This window comes from Panthera uncia (genome assembly GCF_023721935.1).
Source record: "Panthera uncia isolate 11264 chromosome C1 unlocalized genomic scaffold, Puncia_PCG_1.0 HiC_scaffold_3, whole genome shotgun sequence".
In the NCBI taxonomy this organism is placed as follows: domain Eukaryota; kingdom Metazoa; phylum Chordata; class Mammalia; order Carnivora; family Felidae; genus Panthera; species Panthera uncia.
This window is the reverse complement of record NW_026057584.1, coordinates 32,336,168-32,359,001: the sequence shown is the minus strand read 5'-3', so window position 1 is coordinate 32,359,001 and position 22,834 is coordinate 32,336,168. Positions and strand designations below refer to the sequence as shown.

The following is a 22,834-nucleotide window of genomic DNA, read 5'->3' as shown; positions in this document are numbered from 1 at the left end:
GGTGGAACTTTACAGATGAAAAACTATATGCAATAAAACATTAATATGGAATGGTATATCAGGATATTATTACAAATAAAATTAGTTTTTAATTATTAATCAAATAACCTGTTTAGGGAAACTGTTTTTATTATAAAACAAGTTTCTTCAGACAATAAAGGAAAGTAATAGTATTTTTATATGTTGAACCCTATCACTTACCACTTATATATTTATATTTTTCCTTCTTTTTCAATTTCTTTAATAGATGCTTATTAAAAGATGGTCAAAGCAAGTTTCTTGAACTTAGTATTTTTCCTGTTTTAAGAAATTAATACTTGAAGTGGAAGATTTTTGAATGATCTTTATTTAGCTATATGTTCATTTCAGCAAATTTTGGGAAATGCTGGCAGTATCTTCCTATGTATAAATACTCATGCTTTGGTGGCTCTTACTTCTTCAGCAGCAGCGGGAGTAGTGGAGGGAGCCACCCGAGTAGTCGGAGCAGCAGTCGGGAGAACAGTGGCAGTGGGAGCGTGGGGGTTCCTATTGCTGTCCCGACTCCCTCTCCTCCCAGTGTCTTTCCAGGTAAAACACAAATGGTACTTCATCTTTACTTGTCTTTTTTCAATTTGAATTCAATGTATGATTTAACTATAGTGGGCTTTTTTCATAATCAGGATTTTGTTTTCTTTAGGACTCTAATAATGTTGGGAAATCTTTATGCATTTTTTATATGTTTATTTTGAGGGAGAGAGAGAAAGCATGTGTACATGTGCACAAGCGAGCAGGGGAGGGGCAAAGAGAGATAAGGAGAGAGAGAATCCCAAGCAGGCTCTGTGCTCAGTGCAGATCTCATGAATCGTGAGATCATGACCTAAGCTGAAATCAGGAGTTGGACACTTAACCGGCTGAGCCATCCACTTGTCCCTCTGCTCTTGTTATTTTTGACCAAGTGATTTCTGAGTTCATGTTCACATACTTCTCTGTCATTTAGCTTTATGCCTTTGGTGCTGTGGCTCAGTAGGTGCTTTGAGGTTTCACGTACCACCTGGGTATGAGTTATATTCCAGCCAGTGTTATGACATTGCATGCCTTTGGACACAGTGGGTACTTAGTGTGAGAATCACATTCAGTGGCAGATTTTAAAGTAGTTTTGGCACTTAAATTTAGTGGACTTATGGAATTTAATACTGTCTGAAATACTACCTTTTTTTTCTGAAACAGAAAAATATGCTTGTTTAATGTGAAGACACCAAAGTTAAACTTTATTTTAAAAAGTATGACACAGAAGACATAAGGATAGAATATTTAAAAAAAAAAATTTTTTTTTAATGTTTGTTTATTTTTGAGACAGAGAGAGATAGAGCATGAACGGGGGAGGGCCAGAGAGAGAAGGAGACGCAGAATCTGAAGCAAGCTCCAGGCTCTGAGCTGTCAGCACAGAGCCCAACGCGGGGCTCGGACTCACGGACTGTGAGATCATGACCTGAGCCGAAGTCGGGCACTTTAACCGACTGAGCCACCCAGGCGCCCCGAATATTTTGTATTTAATTTACTTACAATAGCAAATAGATAATACCTTCTTAAAAATCATAAAAAAAGATTTGTGTTTTCTAAATTCTTTTTTTTTTTTTTTACCAAATAGGGTGTTTATATCTGAAATACATGTTTATTTTCTGATTTGTGTAATTCAAAATGGAATATTATTTTTCTAGTGTATTCTGTTTAGATTTGTATGCTGTTTACAAAATATTATGCTAAAAATTACAATATAAAGGGAGCACTTTTCTTCCAGAGTAGTGGCTTTTAGGTAAAATGGAATGCTTGTTTCTAATGAATTAAAAAATCTGTACATTACCCTGAACATTTTGAATTATTTGCTAACAATCCTTTAGTATAAGCTTAATTTTTTTTCTTTTTTTTTTTTTTTTTTAACACTCTCTGTATTCTTTGGTTAGTGTTAAGCACTGGATATCTAACATTAGGTTCTCTAATGCCTTTTCTAATCCTGCCTAATGGGTCTGCCTCATTAATGCTGCCTCTTACTCCTCTTTCCCCTCAGCCCCTGCTGGCTCTGCTGGTACTCCTCCCCTTCCTGCTACTTCTGCATCTGCCCCTGCCCCTCTTGTTCCTGCTACTGTCCCTTCCTCCACTGCCCCAGACGCTGCTGCTGGGGGTGCCCAGACCCTTGCTGATGGCTTCACTTCTCCAACTCCCCCTGTTGTTTCTTCCACTCCCCCTACAGGTGAGTATGGCTTGTTCCTTGGAAGGCACATCCAGTCATCTGGCTCTTTTACATGGAACTCTGGCTTTATGACTTCTGTTTGTTTGTGCTCTATTTCTCTCTCTCTCTCTCTCTCTCTCTCTGTGTGTGTGTGTGTGTGTGTGTGTGTGTGTGTGTATAAAATCTGAAGAGTAATGGACTAACTAGAAGATGGCATGTAACCACAAGAGTAAAATTTACTGAGGAAATCAGGGTAAAGTTGACATACATTTTTCCAGTAGAGTAACACAAATATACATTTTTTTATTGCTTGAATTTCACTTACTAGAGATTTGTGAATTTAGTATGGAGCCCTCTTCTGTACAGTTTCGAGAAGTTATCGTTAGAATTATTGTTACAGATTACGTCTTTAACAAATAGAAAAGTCTATGAAAATAATTCTAAGGTATATTTTATAGGTAATATTTAACATATTGAATGTCTCTGTACGTCTTTTAAAGTAGCACTGGAAACACATAGTAGACAATGGACTTTTTAAGAAATTCAGGCTTACTTAAGTGTTACTTAAAGTTGGCTGGTGTTTTAGTGTTTTAAAACTACAACTTAAAATCTGTTTTGATGGGGAAGGGGAAAAGGTTCACTTTCTACAAAATATATTTGCAAAGTTAATAGTGATGCTGGTTAGTAAATAAATTCTTTATTATAAAAATGTATGTGTTTGGACATGTATCACCTTAGCTTGCTAAATAAATACTTCATAGAATATATATATTTAGCTCTACTGCTATAACTAGATGCTTGTGTTAAAGGACACTTAGCTAAAAGGGATTTTGGATGGCGTTTTATGGGATAACTTCTATAATAGCACTTTGTAAGAAAAGCTTCCCATAGTGTACAAATGTAAACATGGACTATACTTTGATCTATACACACCTCTGTTAGGCAAGACTATCTAGTTAAATCTAGGAATCTTACTATACTCCAACATCAATGCAGTAAAAAATACATCTTGAAGTTGGTTGTAGGCCCAGAAAGAACAAATCGCTCCCACCCAAGAGCGAATATTTTAGTAATAAAATCATAATTTAATAGCAGGTACTGGTTCAGAGTTTACCCTGAATGAACATTTGTTACATGACTGAATAATATAGTTTTTCTTAACAAAAATCAAGGTAAATGCCTTAATAACATATCAATATAATCTTTCTAATACAGTTTTTGAATCACCAAGTACTTTTTTCTTTTCTTCTTATTAAGGTATAATTTACATACCGTAAAATTAACCCTTTTTAGCATGTATTTCTGTGACAGATGTACACAGTAATGTCACCACAACTTCAGTGAAGATGTGGAATAATACTGTGATCCTCGAATTTCCTTCATGCTCCCTTTGTGATCAGTCCTTCCCTTTCACTCCTAGCCCCTGGTAACCCTTTGATCTGTGTTTTTTTCGTTTTTTTTTTCCCTCTAAAGTTTTGACTTTGTTAGCTTGTCATGTAAATGGGAATATATGGTATGTAGCCTTTTGGGTCCGTTTTTTTGGCACCAGTGCATTTGAGATTTATCCATGTTGCTTCAAGTTTCATTATTTTATTACTGAGTAGCGTTGTATCCTTCGGAGGTACCATAGTTTGTTTATCCCTTGGATTATTTCCATTTTGGGGTTATTATGAATAAATTGCTGTAGGTACACACACACAGACTTGTGTGTGTGTCAGTTTTCAGTTCATTTGGGTAAACACCTAGGGATTAGGATTGTCGGGTTGTATAGTAAGTGAATGTTTAACTTTATAAGAAACTGTCAGATTGTTTTCCAAAGTGGCTAAATCATTTTATACCTCGACCAGCAGTGTGTTAGACTTCCAGTTGCTCTGCATACTTGTTAGCATTTGCTATTGTCAGTTTGTCTTTTAAAAAAATTTTTTTTAATGTTTGTTTATTTTTGGGAGAGAGAGAGTGCAAGTGGGGAGCGGCAGAGAGAGAGGGAGACACAGAATCTGAAGCAGGTTCCAGGCTCTGCTGTCAGCACAGAGCTGGATGTGCGGCTCGAACCCACAAATCGTGAGACCATGACCTGAGCCGAAGTCAGATGCTGAACTGACTGAGCCACCCAGGCGCCACCCCCCACCCCCAAACTGTTTTTAAACTATAGCCATTGTAATAGGTGTACAATAGTTTCTTGTGTGGTTTTGGTTTGCATTTCCCTAATGTCTAATGATGTAGACTATCTTTTCATTTGCTTCTTTGCCATCTGTTTATCTTCTTTGATGAAATGTCTGTTCAAATGTTTTGCTCCCCTCACACACCTTTTGAATAGGGTTGTTTGTTTTCTTACTGAATTCTTTCATTTGTTTTGTTTTGTTTTGTTTTGAGAGAGAGTGAGTGTGTAGAAGTGGGAGAGGGGCAAAGGGAAAGAGAGAATCTTAAGCAGGCTCCACGCTCAGCACAGAGCCTAACACAGGGCTCAATCTCATGACCCTGGGTTCATGACTAGTGCCCAGAATCAAGTGTTGGATGCTCAACCAACTGAGCTACACAGGCACCCCTTGAATTCTTTTTTTTCTGAATAAAAGTCCTTTATCAATTTTATGATTTGGAAATACGTTCTTCCATTTATGACTAACTTTTCATTCTTTAATGGTATCTTTTAAAGGGGGAGTTCTTCATTTTGACTGAGTCTAGTTCATTGATTTTTTTCTTCAATGAATTGTGCCATACTTTCAAACTTGTTAGCTTATGCAAGGTCATAAAGATTTTGTTCTGTTTTTCCTAAAAGTTTTTAGTTTTAGGTTTTATAGTTAGGTCTGTAAAATTAAACTGTAGCTTTGTTTGCTTTTTTAACCCAAGGCAAAATAAATGCTTTATTAATGGTATCAATAGATAATTTTTTAGTAGTGTTTTTGAATTATCGATGACTTATGTGAGATTTTAGACTGGATGTAATCTATAAAATTCATAATGGTGTCAATTATCAGGATGTTTTTAACTTGAAGATCATAGGTCTGTATTAGTTTGTTACAGATTAATTACTAAAATGCCAATAATGTATTTGTATCTGATGATTCAAATGACAAAACATATCTTTGAAGTAATAATTTATTAGTATATATGTTTTTACATTTTTTATTGTGGTTATATAGACTTGACAGTAGATTATGTTTAAAAAAAATTTTTTTTTTTAATTTTTGAGAGAGAGGGACAGAGTGCAGATGGGGGGAGGGGCAGAGAGAGGGAGACCCAGAATGACAAGCAAGCTCCAGGCTCTGAGCTGTCAGCACAGAGCCTGATGCAGGGCTTGAACTCATGAACTGTGAGATCATGACCTGAGCTGAAGTCGGAGGCTTAACCAACTGAGCTACCCAGGTGCCCCCTGACAGTAGATTATGTTTAAGCTTGAATACTCCAGATTTTTATACAACAGAATTGATTTTTAGGTTTTGATGCTGTCGTATGTAAAATTAAATGATTTAGCAGATCTTGAGTACTTTTAAAATATTCTTTATATGAGTTCATATGAAACCAAGTTTGATAAATTTTTGGAGTTCCTGAAGACCAGTTTTAGTCACATAAATCCTTTTTGCAATCATGGATAAGATGAAAAATTGCCAGAAGTGTTTTTCTTTCTTTTCTCCTCTCCCCTCTCTCTTCCTTCCTCCCTGCACTTTCTCCTCCTCTTCCCCTTTGTTTTTTATTTTTTAATGTTTGTTTATTATTTTTGAGAGAGAGCGTGAGCAAGGGAGGGACAGAGAGAGACGGAGACACAGAATCTGAAGTAATCTCCAGGTTGCGAACTGACAGCACAGAGCCCAGTGCAGGGCTCAAACCCAGGAACCACGAGATCATGACCTGATCCAAAGACAGACGCTCAACTGACTGAGCCACACAAGTGCTCCTATCTTCTTCCCTTTATCTCTCCTCTCCTTCCCCTTTCATCCCCTCTCACGTCTCCCTTCCCTTCTTCTCTCCTCCTGTTTCCTCCCCTCCTTTCTTGTCTACTGGAGTGGTCTCTCCAGGGTGTTCTAGTGCTTTGTTTGCTCTGTTATAGTAGGCCTTCAGCTGAATGATGTTAAGTGGAAGTGGAGTCAAGAGAAAATTTAGGAGCTGAATTGCATTAGGGACTTAGATTACGAAAGAATGTCTTTAGTTAGCATTACCTGTTTAAGTATTCTCAGCACAGTTGAGTGAAATTGCTAATAAATGTGTATAGGTTCAGAGATTGTATTACAAATAAGATATATTTTACTTTTTTGTATCTTAGCTTTATTCATACTTGTAAATTGCTTAAGCTCTAATTAAGATATTTATTTATTTATTTATTTAGAGGGAGGGGCAGAAAGAGTTGGGGAGAGAGGGAATCCCATGCAGGCTTCTTGCTGTCAGCACAGAGCCCAATGTGATGCAGGGCTCCATCTCACAAACTTTGAGAACATGACCTGAGCTGAAATCAAGAGTCAGATGCTTAACCAGCTGAGCCACCCAGGCACCCCAACCTCTAATTTTAAGGCAAAATAATCTACCTTCGGAAATGGAGGGGTTTTTCTTATTAAAATTTTTTTTTCAATGTTTATTTATTTTTGAGACAGAGCATGAGCGGGGGAGGGGCAGAGAGAGAGGGAGACACAGAATCTGAAGCAGACTCTAGGCTCTGAGCTGTCAGCACAGAGCTGGACACAGGGCCCAGATGCGGGGCTTGAACTCAACTGCGAGATCATGACCTGAGCTAAAGTCAGATGCTCAACCGACTGAGCCACCCAAACACCCCTTTAATTTTTTTTTAATGTTTATTTATTTTTGAGAAAGAGAGAGAGACAGAGCACAAGTGGGGGAGGGGCAGAGACAGGGAGACACAGAATCTGAAACAGGCCCCAGGCTCTGTGCTGACAGCTCAGCACAGAGTTCGAACTCAGGAATGGTGAGATCATGACCTGAGCCGAAGTTGGATGCTTAAGCAACTGAGTCACCCAAGTGCCCCATGGAGGTTTTTGATTGAATAAAGACGTATTTGATTTGGAATTATGTCACTTTACCTTTTGTGAAATACTTTGTTTTCCTTTAAATGAATTGGCTTTGCTACTTTAAATTTATTGCTATTGTTATTATTACTATTATTGTTTTGGATAAGACTGTGTGTTAAACATTTTTTCTTTTTCTTTTCCAAATGTCATTTCTGTTTAGTTTTTAGTGGCCATTTTTGAGGGGTGGAGGAGGAAGTAAGCCACAGATTTTAATTGTGATGATTTTGAAACCCTGTCAAATTATTAGTTTAATACAATTATAGTATTAATTAGTAATCTGTTTAGACCATAGCTTTTCCAAACCTAGTTTTATTTACCGACTTTCTTGCTTTTGTACTTTCTTTTTTAAAGTTTATTTATTTATTTTGAGAGAGAGCACAAGCTGGGGAGGGTCAGAGAGAGAGAGGGAGACACAGAATCCAAAGCAGGCTCCAGGCTCTGAGCTGTCAGTGCAGAGCCCAATGTGGGGCTCGAACACACAAACCATAAGATCATGATGTGAGCCGAAGTTGGATGCTTAACCGACTGAGCCACCCAGGCGCCCCTCTTGCTTTTGCACTTTGATATGTTAGCTGAGCAATAGCTGTGGCCTTGTATGATGTTTGTCAGATAGCAATTAAGTTAGCTAAGCATTGTTATTTTTAATCATGTTATTAAGATTCAGACAATAAAGCATTTGGTTGTCTGAGATAATTTTCTTTTAATGGCAAATTTATGCTCTGTCCCTTTTCCAGGTCATCCTGTTCAGTTCTACAGTATGAATAGACCTGCCTCTCGCCATACTCCCCCAACAATAGGGGGCTCGTTGCCCTATAGACGCCCTCCTTCCATAACTTCACAAACAAGCCTTCAGAATCAGATGAATGGAGGACCTTTTTATAGCCAGAATCCAGGTTAGATTTTCTTTTGCATTTTATAGAATATTTAAAATTTCAATTACAGAAGAAAAGACCTTTAATTACAAATGACTAGCGCATAATAGGTGTTTAGTACTATTTGTTCAATGAATGGAAGAATGACTACAAGGTTGCTAATACTATATCATCCACTTCTTTTTTTTTTTTTTTAATCAGTACATGATTTCCATATAAAGTAGAACTTAATTTTTCCAAACAATCTTTTTGATTGTGCTGGTGATTATTTGCTTTTAAAAATAATACTATGGTGAACAGTATTTCCTTCTTATTTTATCAGATATCCTTGCTCTACGAATACCAAATAATGAAAATTGACTGTATATGAACATAGTTTTATAAGTGGCATAGTAAAGGAGAGATGATATTTTTGAAGCTGTTTTGTGCTAGGCAGTTATACTGTTGTATTCACGTCTCGTACCAAACCTATGATGGGAAAGCTGGGACTTGGACAGATTGATCCAGATACTACAGTCTTTCATCATGCATCATGCATACAGAAAAAAATTAATCTGGCACATATTTAAAGTCACATGCAAACATTATTTTTGCTTCTTCCCCAGAGAAGGTGAAAGCAAATACTAGACACTGTGACTATTGTGGACATGGTATATCAACTTACTGTGTTTTTCTGGATTTTTGCCAAGAGGCCAGTAAGTCTGTATATGATCACCTTTAATATTAAGGGACAACCCATTCCATTTTTTTTGATAAGCCCTGAAACCAGTCAACCATGGCTACCTTTTGGTGAAACCTCCTTATTCCTTGGGAGTTATGCAGAAGAAATTTGATTCTCTTTCTAGATAAATGCAGTTTACTTATTTATTTTTAATGTTTATTTATTTTTGAGAGACAGAGGGAACACAAGCCAAGGAGGGGTAGAGAGAGAGGGAGACACAGAACGCGAAGCAGGCTCCAGGCTCTGAGCTGTCAGCACAGAACCCAGTGAGGGGCTTGAACTCGCGAACCGTGAGATCACGACCGGAGCTGAAGTCAGACGCTTAACCTAAGACTGAGCCACCTAGGTGCCCCTTGATAAATGCAGTTTAAAGAATGCCTTTATATATTATCTCATTTGATTCCTCTAATCATGTGTTCATTTTCATCTGTATTTTATAGGTGAAGAAACTGAGGCTGAGGTGATGTCAGGTTAGGATTTGAACTTAGATCGTCTGCCTCTGAGTTCCATGTTCTTTCATACTATCCTACCTAACTTCGGACTTTAAAAAATCTTCCTCTTACTCTCGTAGTCTCTTTTTGGGAGGTAGGGGGTTGGAGGTGAGGAGGATCCCACAATGTGTTATAAAGTGCTTGAGAGCCTGAGACCTCGTCAGTCTTTTATACAGTTTTATCCTGGGAATAGTGCTCAGTAGCTGTTGGATGTAGAATGAAATCCTGTTCCTTTACTCAAATCCTTTGACTCTTTTGGGTCCCTCTTACAGATTAAACACCATATTTACACTGTAGTGTGATGACCAACTGCCTGAGCTGAAATATATTCTTGCTGCTGTCCTTGATTACACTTAATGATTTTTTGCTGTGCCATTCTTTTAAACTCATTTTGAGCTTAATTTTGACAAATCTGCCTATCTTTTTCATACATTCTGATTTTAAATCATGTGTTCCAAACTCATTTTTATACCTAAATGCAGTTTTTATTTTTAAACTTTAGTTTGTTAGTAGATATGGCTTATTTCATAGTTGTGTTGAAGGTAAGGTCTCTCTCTGGCCCTCCTTGGAAGTCTAGACAAATACTGCTTATGGCCCATACACCCTTCCCTATGCTCAAGTAGAATTTTGAAAGAGTGGTGTCAGTCTAAAATGGCTGGTTCCCTAATGGAGCTGAGAGATACTTCACTGTGACAGTTGATGACTCATGTGTATATGATATTCAGGAAATAGGTACAAGGATATTTACTTCTTTTTGTGTACATATACACGTATAAAATATTGGTCTTATGAGAACTGTTGGTGGAATTTATTTGAAGGCTATTTGAGCACATACTTAAATGTGTTTTATGTACATATTTCCGTACTTCTTTCTTTGTAAATCTGATTTTAACGAAAGTATGTGATTAAAGCAGAAAAATGCCCTACTCTCAGGAATAATTTTAATGAAAGTATTTTTCACACTCATGGATATAAAACGAATTGAGATTCTTGAGCCTTCAATATAATGTGTGAGACAATTCATTTATTTATTTTTTTTCTCCTGTATGCCTCTCTTTGAAGTTCTGCCTTTCATCTCTAGGGATTTGGTAACTGTTTAAAGAGGGTGACTGCAGCTTTGTTAGTTTATTAATCATGGTGCTTTTTTGAATTAAAATTTATTTTTACTAAATCATGTTCTTTGAAAAGCTTTTCTTTCTTTCTTTCTTTCTTTTTTTTTTTTTTTTTTTTTTTTGCAAGAATCAATACTTTGCAAACCAGTGTCCTAAGGCTACTCGGTGTTTCTTCTTTTTATTTGCTTTAGAAAATTATGTGTCTTGTATTATTCCCATGGGTCTTACCTTCATCCCTGTTTATTAATATTTAAAATGAAAAAACGTGTGTTGTGCTTTCTCAAGCAGCTAATTCTCTGATTTAACAAAAATGATCCCAGCTGTGTTTTTTATGAGCCTGTTTTTTTACAATCAGAGGCTTAAAATGGATGTGGACTTCTGAAGGGGTGAGCTGACAGGCTGGGATTCATGTGTCTCTAAATTCAGTGTGATTTTCTGTGAGATGGAAATCTAGCAGCACTGTTACTGTAGTTGGTTTGAGTTGAAAAGGCAACCAAACATAGGAATTAAAATATGGAATTATGAGAACTGTTGGTGGAATTTATTTGAAGTGCCAAGTCCTAAGAGTACAATAATTGTTTTGTAATGATCCTAAGGGTACAGTAATTGTTTTCTAATGAGATTATTTCAGAAGCAATTTAATGAAAGGAACACTTTGATCAGGGCATAACTGAAATCCCTTTGGCTCTCATTGTTTCTTTTTTTTTTTAAAAAAATTTTTTTTTTCAACGTTTTTTATTTATTTTTGGGACAGAGAGAGACAGAGCATGAACGGGGGAGGGGCAGAGAGAGAGGGAGACACAGAATCGGAAACAGGCTCCAGGCTCCGAGCCATCAGCCCAGAGCCTGACGCGGGGCTCGAACTCACGGACCGCGAGATCGTGACCTGGCTGAAGTCGGACGCTCAACCGACTGCGCCACCCAGGCGCCCCTCATTGTTTCTTAAAAATGTAGTCAGAGAAATAGGAATACCAATGTATCATTCATCTTGTCAGCTGCAAAGAGAGTCACTGAAACAAATAGAGCTAACAAGTTAACAGTTTTTATTTTAAATATCAATATGAAGCACTCTGGTGGTAAATAAGTATGTGTGTGTTTGTACATTTACATATATAAACCTCGTTTGGTAAGTGTCTTAGTTTAGGCTGCTGTAACAGAGACTGGGTGGTTTATAAACAACAGAAATTTATTTCTCATAGTTTTGGAAGCTGGAAGTCAGAGATCAGGGTGCTAACATGGTCAATTTCTCGAGTTCTCTTCTGGGTTGCACACTGCTATCTTCTTGTATCCTCACATGGTGGAAAAGAGAGGGAGTTCTCTAGGTCTCCTTTGTAAGGACACTAATTCCATTCATGAGGGCTCCACTCTCATGACCTAACTGCCTCCCAAAGTCCCACCTCCTAATACCATCACATTAGGATTTCAACCTGTGAACTTAGGGGATATATAAATATTCAATCCATAACATTAAAGAATCAGTAATGTATTTAAGTACCAACACCTTTTTTAATAGATATCCTATAGTATACTGCTCGTATTTTCTTATAGCAAAGGTTAAAAAAAATCTAATTCATAAAGTGGAATGTTGGTTGCAAGAAATGTGACTGTATATAGTTTGTATGAGGAATTTGTAAATGAGTATTGTGTTTTACACAGGGAAAATGCCAGGTTTTAACCACTGAATGTTATTAAAAACAACTAAAAAGAAACAATGAAAAAATTATATTGGGTTGGTGATATTGCAGAAGAGAAATCAATAACATATATTCACTAAATGATGCTTACCATAAATTTCCAGAAAAATGCAGATGTGGTAGAGCTTTAGCAAAGTATGAATAAAAGAGCAGTAGCAAGAAGCTATTTTCAAATCCTTATTTTAGGCAGTCTTTAGTGTTTGTTAGAGAATGCTTACTCTAAGAACGAAAAAGCAAGGGAACAACTGAACAGTGGTACGTATATTCTCAGATGACCAAGTAAGCCGGATAGGCCCTTTACACTGATTATTAATACAAGTTATGTTTTTAAACTGTTAATTTGCTACTTTCACTTGGCATAACATCTTGTGACTCTTTTGGTTCAAAAGGAATAACAACAATGATCCAGTTCTTTTAACCCTTCTGAGACTACAGAATTGATAATTATTTGGTAACCATATACTCTTCCATCAAAAAAGCCTCCTTACTGAGTATCATTAAGTTCACTTTTAAATACTCCTTGCTATTCATGTTTAGAAAATATTTCACTTTTTAAAATGTTTACTTTTGAGAGAGAGAGAGAGCCAGAGAACGAGTGGGGGAGGGGCAGAGAGAGGGAGACACAGAATCTGAAGCAGGCTCCAGGTTCTGAGCTGTCAGCACAGAGCCCAATACAGGGCTCAAATCCACAGACTGCAAGACCATGACCTGAGCTAAAATTGGACGCTTAACTGAGTGAGCCACCCAGGTGCTCAGAAAATATTTCACTCTTAAAATGAATTGTTTAAATCATTTCCCTCACTGCAATGTAAAATATAAGCAGCTAAACCTGAATGGGCTGTCAGATAAATACAACTTCTAAAGGTGGTATTTTTTAATGGTTTTAGTAGTAGTATTGAGGATGTTTGTTTTGTCTGCTTTTCTCAGAGTATTTATAAACCTGTAGAAATAAGATGTAAAATCCTAAGTGATTTTTCAAAACTTTTTTTTTATTTTTTAAAGTCCATTTATTTATTTTGAGAGAGAGAGAGAGAGAGAGAGAGCGAGCAGGGGAGGGGTAGAGAGAGCGGGAGAGAGAGAATCCCAAGCAGCCTCCACACTGTCAGTGCAGAGCCCGACGTGGGGCTGGAACTCAGGAACCATGAGATCATGACCTGAGCAGAAACCAACAGTTGGATGCTTAACTGACTGAGCCACCCAGGTGCCCCTCAGAACTCTTTGAACTGGATGTTTTAAAACAATAAGCCTCAAAGATTGTGCTACAAAGGATTTTATAAATAACCAGGAAGGTCATGCTTGGAAAGGCTATATATTTCATCAGCACAGACTCATAATGTAAATTTGGTTTGCTTGCAGAGCCTTTTAGTGTGTGTGTGAGTGTGTGTGAGTGTTTGTGTGTGTATTTGGTCCAGTCACTTGGTGAGGACATCTCCTCACATTAACATCATTAGTGTATATTGTGAACATAAAATTACTAAGTTTAGAGACCTTTTGGTGGTTATAGGGAAAGGGTGTTGTCATATGAGGAATCATCTTAGCTAAGTGTAGTGAAAACAAATGTCTAGTTACTCGCTGCCCTTCCCTGTTCACAAGATGCCTAGGACTAGACTGAATATTGCAAATAATTCTTCTCATCAGATTCCTGCTTAAATCTCCTAGAATGGTTGATTTTCTATTCAGCTCTAAGAAAGATAAATCTAGTTTAAAATAGGATTTTCTGGTTCACAGAGTTCTGGTCAGATAGTAGGGAGGAGGAAGATGGCGGCGTAGGAGGACACTGGGCTCACCACGTCCTGCTGATCACTTAGATTCTACCCACACCTGCCTAAATAACCCAGAAAACCGCCAGAAGACTAACAGAACGGACTCTCCAGAGCCAAGCATAGACGAGAGGCCCACGGAAGAGGGTAGGAAGGGTGGAGAGGCAATGCATGCTACATGGACTGGCAAGAGGGAGCTGGGGCGGTGGAGGGGCAGCCCACCAGGCAAGGCAGAGCCCTCGAGTCTGGCTTGCAAAAGCAGAGGGGCCAGACTGCGTGAGTTCTGACAGCCAGCGGGACTTAACATCTGGAATGTTATAAGTCAATAGCTCTGTTCTGAGAGTGGGAGGGCGAGAGGACACTGCAAAGGAGAGGTGTTGAGCCCCGGAAGACAGAGCTCAGCTTGGCGGGGAACAAAGACGCTGGCCAGCGCCATCTCCCTCTCCCATCCCCCTGCTGAAATCCCAAAGGGAACCAGTTCCTGGCACTGAACTTGCTTGCACCGCACAAACACCCAACGCTGTGCTTCTGTGGATCCATCCCTCCAATGGGTCTGCCTCCCTCCTGGTGCTGCAGGGCCCCTCCTGCAGGGGACCACCGAGGGCAAAGTGAGCTGAGCCTGCCCCTCCTGCCCCTGTGCACCTTGCGGATCCACCCCAGCTAATATGCCAGATCCCATCAAAGAAGCACCACAACCCTAGCAGTGTGCAAGTAGCCCAGACAGGGGCCACACCACTCCACAGTGAGTCCTGCCCCTGGGAGAGGGGAAGAAAAGGTACACACCAGTCTGACTGTGGCCCAAGCGGTGGGCTAGGGACAAACATGGGGTCTGACTGCAGCCCTGCCCGCCAACACAAGTTACTCCAGACAGCACAGGGAAAGTTCCCTGCAGTTCCACGCCACCCCAGGAACCATCCAAAATGATGAAACGGAAGAATTCTCCTCAAAAGAAACTCCAGGAAGTAGCGACAGCTAACGAATTGATCAAAAACGATTTAAGCAATATAGCGGACCATGAATTTAGAATAATAGTCATAAAATTAATCGCTGGGCTTGAGAAAAGTATAGAGGACAGCAGAGAATCTATTGCTATGGAGATCAAGGGACTAAGAAATAGTCATGAGGAGCTAAAAAATGCTATAAATGAGGTGCAAAATGGAGGCAACTACAGCTTGGATTGAAGAGGCAGAGGAGAGAATAGGTGAATTAGAAGATAAAATTATGGAAAAAGAGGAAGCTGAGAAAAAGCTAAAAAAATCCAGGAGTATGAGGGGAGAATTAGAAAACTAAGTGATGCAATCAAATGAAACAATATCCGTATAATAGGAATTCCAGAAGATGAAGAGAGAGAGAAAGGGGCTGAAGGTGTACTTGAACAAATCATAGCTGAGAACTTCCCTGATCTGGGGAAGGAAAAAGGTATTGAAATCCAAGAGGCACAGAGAGCTCCCTTCAGACGTAACTTGAATTGATCTTCTACACGACATATCATAGTGAAACTGGCAAATACAAGGATAAAGAGAAAATTCTGAAAGCAGCTAGGGATAAACACGCTCTGACATATAAAGGGAGACTGGTAAGACTAGTGACAGACCTATGTACTGAAACTTGGCAGGCCAGAAAGGAATGGCAGGAAATCTTCAATGTGACGAACAGAAAAAAAAATATGCAGCCAATAATCCTTTATCCAGCAAGTCTGTCATTCAGAACAGGAGGAGAGATAAAGGTCTTCCCAAACAAAAACTGAAGGAATTCATCACCACTAAACCAGACCTACAAGAGATCCTATGGGGGATTCTGTGAGTGAAATGTTGCAAGGATCACAAAGTACTAGAGACATCACTACAAGCATGAAACCTACAGACATCACAATGACTCTAAACCCATATCTTTAAATAATAACACTGAATATAAATGGACCAAATGCTCTAACCAAAAGACATAGGGTATCAGAATGGATTAAAAAAAAAAACAAGACCCATCTATTTGCTGTCTACAAGAGACTCATTTTAGACCTGAGGACACCTTCAGATTGAAAGTGAGGGGATGGAGAACTATCTATCATGCTACTAGAAGTCAAAAGAAAGCTGGAGTAGCCATACTTATATCAGACAAAGTAGACTTTAAATTAAAGGTTGTAACAAGAGATGAAGAAGGGCATTATTTAATAATTACAGGGTCTATCTATCAGGAAGAGCTAACAATTATAAATGTCTATGTGCCGAATACGGGAGCCCCCAAATATATAAAACAATCACAAACATAAGCAACCTTATTGATAAGAATGTGGTAATTGCAGGGGACTCTAAATACTCCACTTACAGTAATGGATAGATCATTTAGACACAGGATCAATAAAGAAACAAGGGCCCTGAATGATACATTGGACCAGATGTACTTGACAGATATATTTATAACTCTGCATCCCAAAGCAACAGAATATACTTAATTCTCGAGTGCACATGGAACATTCTCCAAGATCGATCACATACTGGGTCACAAAACAGCCCTTCATAACTGTAAAAGAATTGAGATCATACCATGCATACTTTCAGACCACAATACTGTGAAACTTGAAATCAACCACAGGAAAAAGTCTGGAAAACCTCCAAAAGCATGGAGGTTAAAGAACACCCTACTAAAGAATGAATGGGTCAACCAGGCAATTAGAGAAGAAATTAAAAAATACATGGAAATAAATGAAAATGAAAATACAACAATCCAAACGCTTTGGGATGCAGCGAAGGCAGTCCTGAGAGGAAAATTCATTGCAATCCAGGCCTATCTCAAGAAACAAGCAAAATCCCAAATATAAAATCTAATAGCACACCTAAAGGAAAGAGAAGCAGAACAGCAAAGACACCCCAAACCCAGCAGAAGAAGAGAAATAATAAAGATCAGAGCAGAAATAAACAATATAGAATCTAAAAAAAACTGTAGAGCAGATCAATGAAACCAAGAGTTGGTTTTTGGAAAAATAAACAAAATTGATAAACCTCTAGCCAGGCTTCTCAAAAAGAAAAGGGAGATGACCCAAATAGATAAAATCATGAATGAAAATGGAATTAGTACAACCAATCCCTCAGAAATATAAGCAATTACCAGGAAATACTATGAAAAATTATATGCCAACAAACTGGACAACCTGGAGGAAATGGACAAATTCCTAAGCGCCCACACACTTCCAAAACTCAAACAGGAAGAAATAGAAAACTTGAACAGACCCATAACCAGCGAAGAAATTGAATCGGTTATCAAAAATCTCCCAACAAATAGAGTCCAGGACCAGATGGCTTCTACCAGACATTTAAAGCAGAGATAATACCTATCCTTCTCAAGCTGTTCCAAAAAATAGAAAGGGAAGGAAAACTTCCAGACTCATTCTATGAAGCTAATATTACTTTGATTCCTAAACCAGACAGAGACCCAGCAGAAAAGAGAACTACAATCCAATATCCCTGATGAATATGGATGCAAAAATTCTCAATAAGATACTAGCAAATTGAATTCAACAGCATATAAAAAGAATTATTCACCATGATCAAGTGGGATTCATTCTTGGGCTGCAGGGCTGGTTCAGCATTCGCAAATCAGTCAATGTGATACATCACGTTAATAAAAGAAAAGATAAGAACCATATGATCCTGTCAGTCGATGCAGAAAAAGCATTTGACAAAATTCAGCATCGTTTCTTAATAAAAACCCTCGAGAAAGTCGGGATAGAAGGAACATACTTAAACATCATAAAAGCCATTTATAAAAAGCCCACAGCAAATATCATCCTCAATGGGGAAAAACTGAGAGCTTTCCCCCTGAGGTCAGGAACACTACAGGGATGTCCACCCTCACCACTAATGTTTAACATAGTGTTGGGAGTGCTAGCATCAGCAATCAGACAACAAAAGGAAATCAAAGGCATCAAAATTGGCAAAGATCAAGTCAAGCTTTCACTTTTTGCAGATGACATGATATTATACATGGAAAACCCAATAGACTCCACCAAAAGTCTGCTAGAACTGATACATGAATTCAGCAAAGTCGCAGGATACAAAATCAATGTACGTACAGAAATCAGTTGCATTCTTACATACTAATAATGAAGCAACAGAAAGACAAATATAGAAACTGATCCCATTCACAGTTGCACCCAGAAGCATAAAATACCTAGGAATAAGCCTAACCAAAGATGTAAAAGATCTGTATGCTGAAAACTATAGAAAGCTTATGAAGGAAATTGAAGAAGATATAAAGAAATGGAAAAACATTCCATGCTCATGGATTAGAAGAAATATTGTTAAAATGTGAATACTACCCAAAGCAATCTACACATTCAATGCAATCCCAATCAACATTGCACCAGCATTCTTCTCGAAGCTAGAACAAGCACTCCTAAAATTCGTATGGAATCACAAAAGACCCCGAATAGCCAAAGTAATTTTGAAGAAGACCAAAGCAGGAGGCGTCACAATCCCAGACTTTAGCCTCTACTACAAAGCTGTAATCATCAAGACAGCATGGTATTGGCACAGAAACAGACACATCAACCAATGGAATAGAAGAGAAACCCTAGAATTAGACCCATAAAAGTATGGCTAACTAATCTTTGACAAAGCAGGAAAGAATATCCAATGGAAAAAAGACAGTCTCTTTAACAAATGGTGCTGGGAGAACTGGACAGCAACATGCAGATGGATGAAACTAGACCACTTTCTTACACCATTCACAAAAATAAACTCGAAATGGATAAAGGACCTGAATGTGAGACAGGAAACCGTCAAAACCCTAGAGGAGAAAGCAGGAGAAAACCTCTCTGACCTCAGCTGCAGCAATTTCTTACTTGACACATCCCCAAAGGCAAAGGAATAAAAGCAAAAATGAACTATTGGGACCTCATGAAGATAAAAAGCTTCTGCACAGCAAAGGAAACAAACAAGAAAACTAAAAGGCAACCAACAGGATGGGAAAAGATATTTGCAAATGACATATTGGACAAAGGGCTAGTATTCAAAATCTATGAAGAACTCACCAAACTCCACACCCGAGAAACAATCCAGTGAAGAAATGGGAAGAAGACATGAATGGACACCTGTCTAAAGAAGACATCCAGATGGCCAGCAGGCACATGAGAAGATGCTCAACGTCACTCCTCGTCAGGGAAATACAATTCAAAACCACACTCAGATACCACCTAACTCCAGTTAGAAGGGCTAAAATGAACAAATCAGGAGACTAGAGATGCTGGCGAGGATGTGGAGAAACGGGAACCCTCTTGCACTGTTGGTGGGAATGCTAACTGGTGCAGCTGCTCCAGAAAACAGTGTGGAGGTTCCTCAAAAAGTTAAAAATAGATCTACCCTATGACGCAGCAGTAGCACTGCTAGGAATTTACCTAAGGGATACAGGAGTGCTGATGCATAGGGGCACTTGTACCCCAATGTTTATAGCAGCACTCTCAACAATAGCCAAATTATGGAAAGAGCCTAAATGTCCATCAACTGATGAATGGACAAAGAAATTGTGGTTTGTATGTACAATGGAATGCTACTTGGCAATGAGAAAGGGTGAAATATGGCCTTTTGTAGCAATGTGGATGGAACTGGAGAGTGTTATGCTAAGTGAAATAAGTCATACAGAGAAAGACAGATACCATATGGTTTCACTCTTATGTGGATCCTGAGAAACTTAACAGAAGACCATGGGGGAGGGGAGGGAAAAAAAAAAGGTTAGAGAATGAGGGAGCCAAAACATAAGAGACTTAAAAACTAAGAACAAATTGAGGGTTGATGGGGTGGTGGGAGGGTGATGGGTATTGAGTAGGGCACCAGTTGGGATGAGGACTGGGTGTTGTATGGAAACCAATTTGACAATAAATTTCATATTAAAAAAAAAGAGTTCTGGTCAGATGAATTCTTAATTTGGTCCAGAAAGAAAATGCTGTGGTATCTGAATTAATTTAGACCATCACCTAAAAAGTTTTCCCTGGGCGGGGGGTAGCATTTGGGGTGGCCTTTGTAAACTCCATTTGGAACTGAATTTTTTTTTTAACATGGATGGGCTTTGAAAAAAATCTAACTGGTTTTGCTGTAAAGTAATTCTGTTTTAGAAGGATTTGGGATTGGTTTTTACCTGAGGTGCTGTCAGTGGACTTCTTAAAACCAATATGGTTTCAGATTTTCACTTTCAGAACTAGCAAAAAAATTAAAAAATACTCATCTTAAAAAATAATAAACTCTACTTACAAAAGCAGTGTTCTGAGTTAAACACCTAATCATTCTTGTTTAGTACCAGAAGTTCATTTTTTTTTTTTCAATTTGGATGAGAAACAATATCTGAAGTGGGAAATTTCCTGCTTTTCCGTTCTAGAAGAGGTTGGGACTGGTGCTAACAGAAGATGAACATTTCATCTTATTTGATATGAACATATACCTGATTTCTATTTTTCTAGAAGTGCCAGTTGCTGCCTGCTGTTCTTTCTCTTTTATCAGCTTTGTCTCTGCTATTTCTGTGTTCATTATGTCATCTTCTCCTAAGTTTGGAAACATAGGGTATTGTGACCATATCAAATTGTTCCAAGTCTTTGCAAGTGGGAGACATACAACTTAAGGGTTTACTATCAAGAAGTATGACTTCAGGGAAAAATCTAATCAACAGGTGTCTTTTATAAAAAGAAAAGGTACCCATTTCTAGGGTTATTCTGCTCTGTCCCTTATATCTAGATATTCTTCAGGATTAATAACTTAGGTCTTGTCTAAATTATGTATGTTCCTTAGTTACCCAGAAGTACCAAGTGGCACTTTTTTCACTAAGTTCTCTCCTTTTCTTTTGTTTATGCAGCCTTGATTTTTTTTTTTTTTTTTTTTTTTTTTTTTGTCCTCTTTTTTTTTTTTTTTCCTTCCTTTTTTTTTTTTTTTTTTTTTTTTTTTGTGCCAGGTCCTGCATTAGGTTCTCTACGTGCATTAGTTTTTTGATTTTTTTAATCTTTGCAGTCATTCTGTAAAGTAAACCACTCTTTTTCATTACATTTATGGATTAGGCTCAGAGAAGTTTTTACTTGGTGTTCCAACAACAAGGAAATGGTAAATCAGATATTTGACGTTGAATGACTTTAAAGTCCAGTCTCTTTCCACTAAGCAATCTTTCACCTAAGGTACTTTCCTATTTCATATCCAAACACTTTACTTTTCCAGGTTTGTATGTTCTCCCTGGGCCATTTTATGCTAGTCATATAGAAACATGTCCAGTCCTGTGAACTGGTCATGCTGTTTTATACCTCTAAGCCTTTGCCCGTCACTTGGTTTTCAGCTTCTTTTGATTCTCATTCTTGTCTGTGTATTGAACTCCTTTTTCTTCTAGTGCCTGTTCAGAGGTAATTTCTATGTGGCCTTCCTTACCACTACCCCACCCTGTACCCCCACCACCATCACACTGCACCATCACTACTGCTGCCTCTTGCATAAACATTGTTGGGTTAAGGTTATTATTTTGTTTTATATTCCCACGTACAATGTGATCTCTTTGAGGGTAGTGACTCTTATTCATCTTCTTAGTTGTATTGGTCTTAACTGTAATTTGGAGTTAATAAAGGTGTTCTCTTTTTATAAAAAGATGTATACCATACTTAATACCCCTTCTGAAGGAAACTATAACTGTAGAATTAATCTTGGGCAATTGTTGGGCATGTATCTGGTTTATTTATATACGTTAAGTGTTTGTTGAATGCTGACTAGTGCTAGGCGCTGTACCAGTGTTTGAGATGGAAGGAAAGACACCTTGGGTGGAGAGAATGATTTGAATGAGGCCAGTGTTTTTTTTTTTTTTTTTTTTTGTATGAGTTGGGATGATGAAAAATTATAATGACTCAGACCTGTTAGAATGGTTTTGATACTCGTCTCCTAGCAAAGTGCTTACTGCTTACTAGAAAGTCAGTAAATACTTGTTTAGTTAATGAATGAAGAACTACTTACTTTGTCTGTTAATGAAGCAATGAAAAGTATAAATTTAGGATGTTGGGATGTGATGTTTTTTTTTCTTGTATTGATGAACATTAAACTTGTAACCTTTAAAATCCTGAAAACCAAATTATTCATGATAATCTGAAGATATTCTTTCTTTGAGAAGACATGTTAGCGATATGACCAGATCACTTTGCCATTACATGTTAGAGTAGATCTGTATATAATAAATGCTTCCTGTTGCAAGTTTTGAAACATTCTTAAAACTCCCCCTAGTACTTTGTATTTTTTGTGTTAATGTATTATCCCTTAAACGAGGATCTTTAAGATAGCTTATAAAATATTTGTACATAGTGGTTTCCCTCCTTATATGTTTGTTTTATTGTATTATCCTTTCCTTTTAATGTAACTTGCCCTTACCCCTTATCCTCCACACCTTTTTTGTTTTTGCAGTATCTCTTGCTCCTCCTCCTCCCTCCATCCTACAGGTAACTCCTCAGTTACCTTTAATGGGATTTGTGGCCCGAGTCCAAGAAAATAGTAAGTTTATGTCTTCTTTATGCTGTAGATCAGATTATAGGCATAAAATGTCATTTATATATGATTGGCTGAATAGTCATTCATATCGCTAATACTTCAAATATTTGAATATTATGAACAAGTCACTGTGTGAGCAGCTAGTGTGAATGATAAAATAAGATGAAGTTCTCTACTTTCAGGTAACTTAAATCTGGTAGTGAAGATAATACAAAAGTAAAGTAAAGCACATATAAGAACAAAAACCATTTCTAACCAAGGAGATGCTCTTTAGTCATCAGATATCCCATCTTTTTCTCTGAGTTGCTCAAGCAAGTAGTAGCCTAGTTTTCTGTCACTGGAGTTGTAGGGTGTTATGGCCGGCTTGAGAATCTTCCCCAGTCTTGGGATTCTAGGTGTAAAAATGGCCATGCCATGGTAGGTCTCAGGGAAGCAAAATTATCAGTCTGTCTCCCAGGAGACCTCATAGATTGG

General features: G+C 38.0%; 1 protein-coding gene across 30 annotated transcripts in view; it reads left to right on the top strand.

Annotated features, from left to right (window-relative positions):
- Nucleotides 1-22,834, top strand: part of ABI2 (abl interactor 2) — a 63,394-nt gene that overhangs the window by 25,511 nt on the left and 15,049 nt on the right. For 5 of the 30 annotated variants that reach the window (XM_049615099.1, XM_049615094.1, XM_049615093.1 and 2 more), the window contains 5 exons: nt 443-567; nt 2,045-2,227; nt 7,956-8,114; nt 9,255-9,284; nt 22,277-22,363. In XM_049615099.1, the coding sequence (XP_049471056.1) occupies nt 443-567; nt 2,045-2,227; nt 7,956-8,114; nt 9,255-9,284; nt 22,277-22,363 (584 nt within the window). The remainder of the gene's footprint in view (nt 1-442; nt 568-2,044; nt 2,228-7,955; nt 8,115-9,254; nt 9,285-22,276; nt 22,364-22,834) is intronic. The other 25 variants (XM_049615105.1, XM_049615108.1, XM_049615103.1 and 22 more) reach the window with 10 other exon arrangements.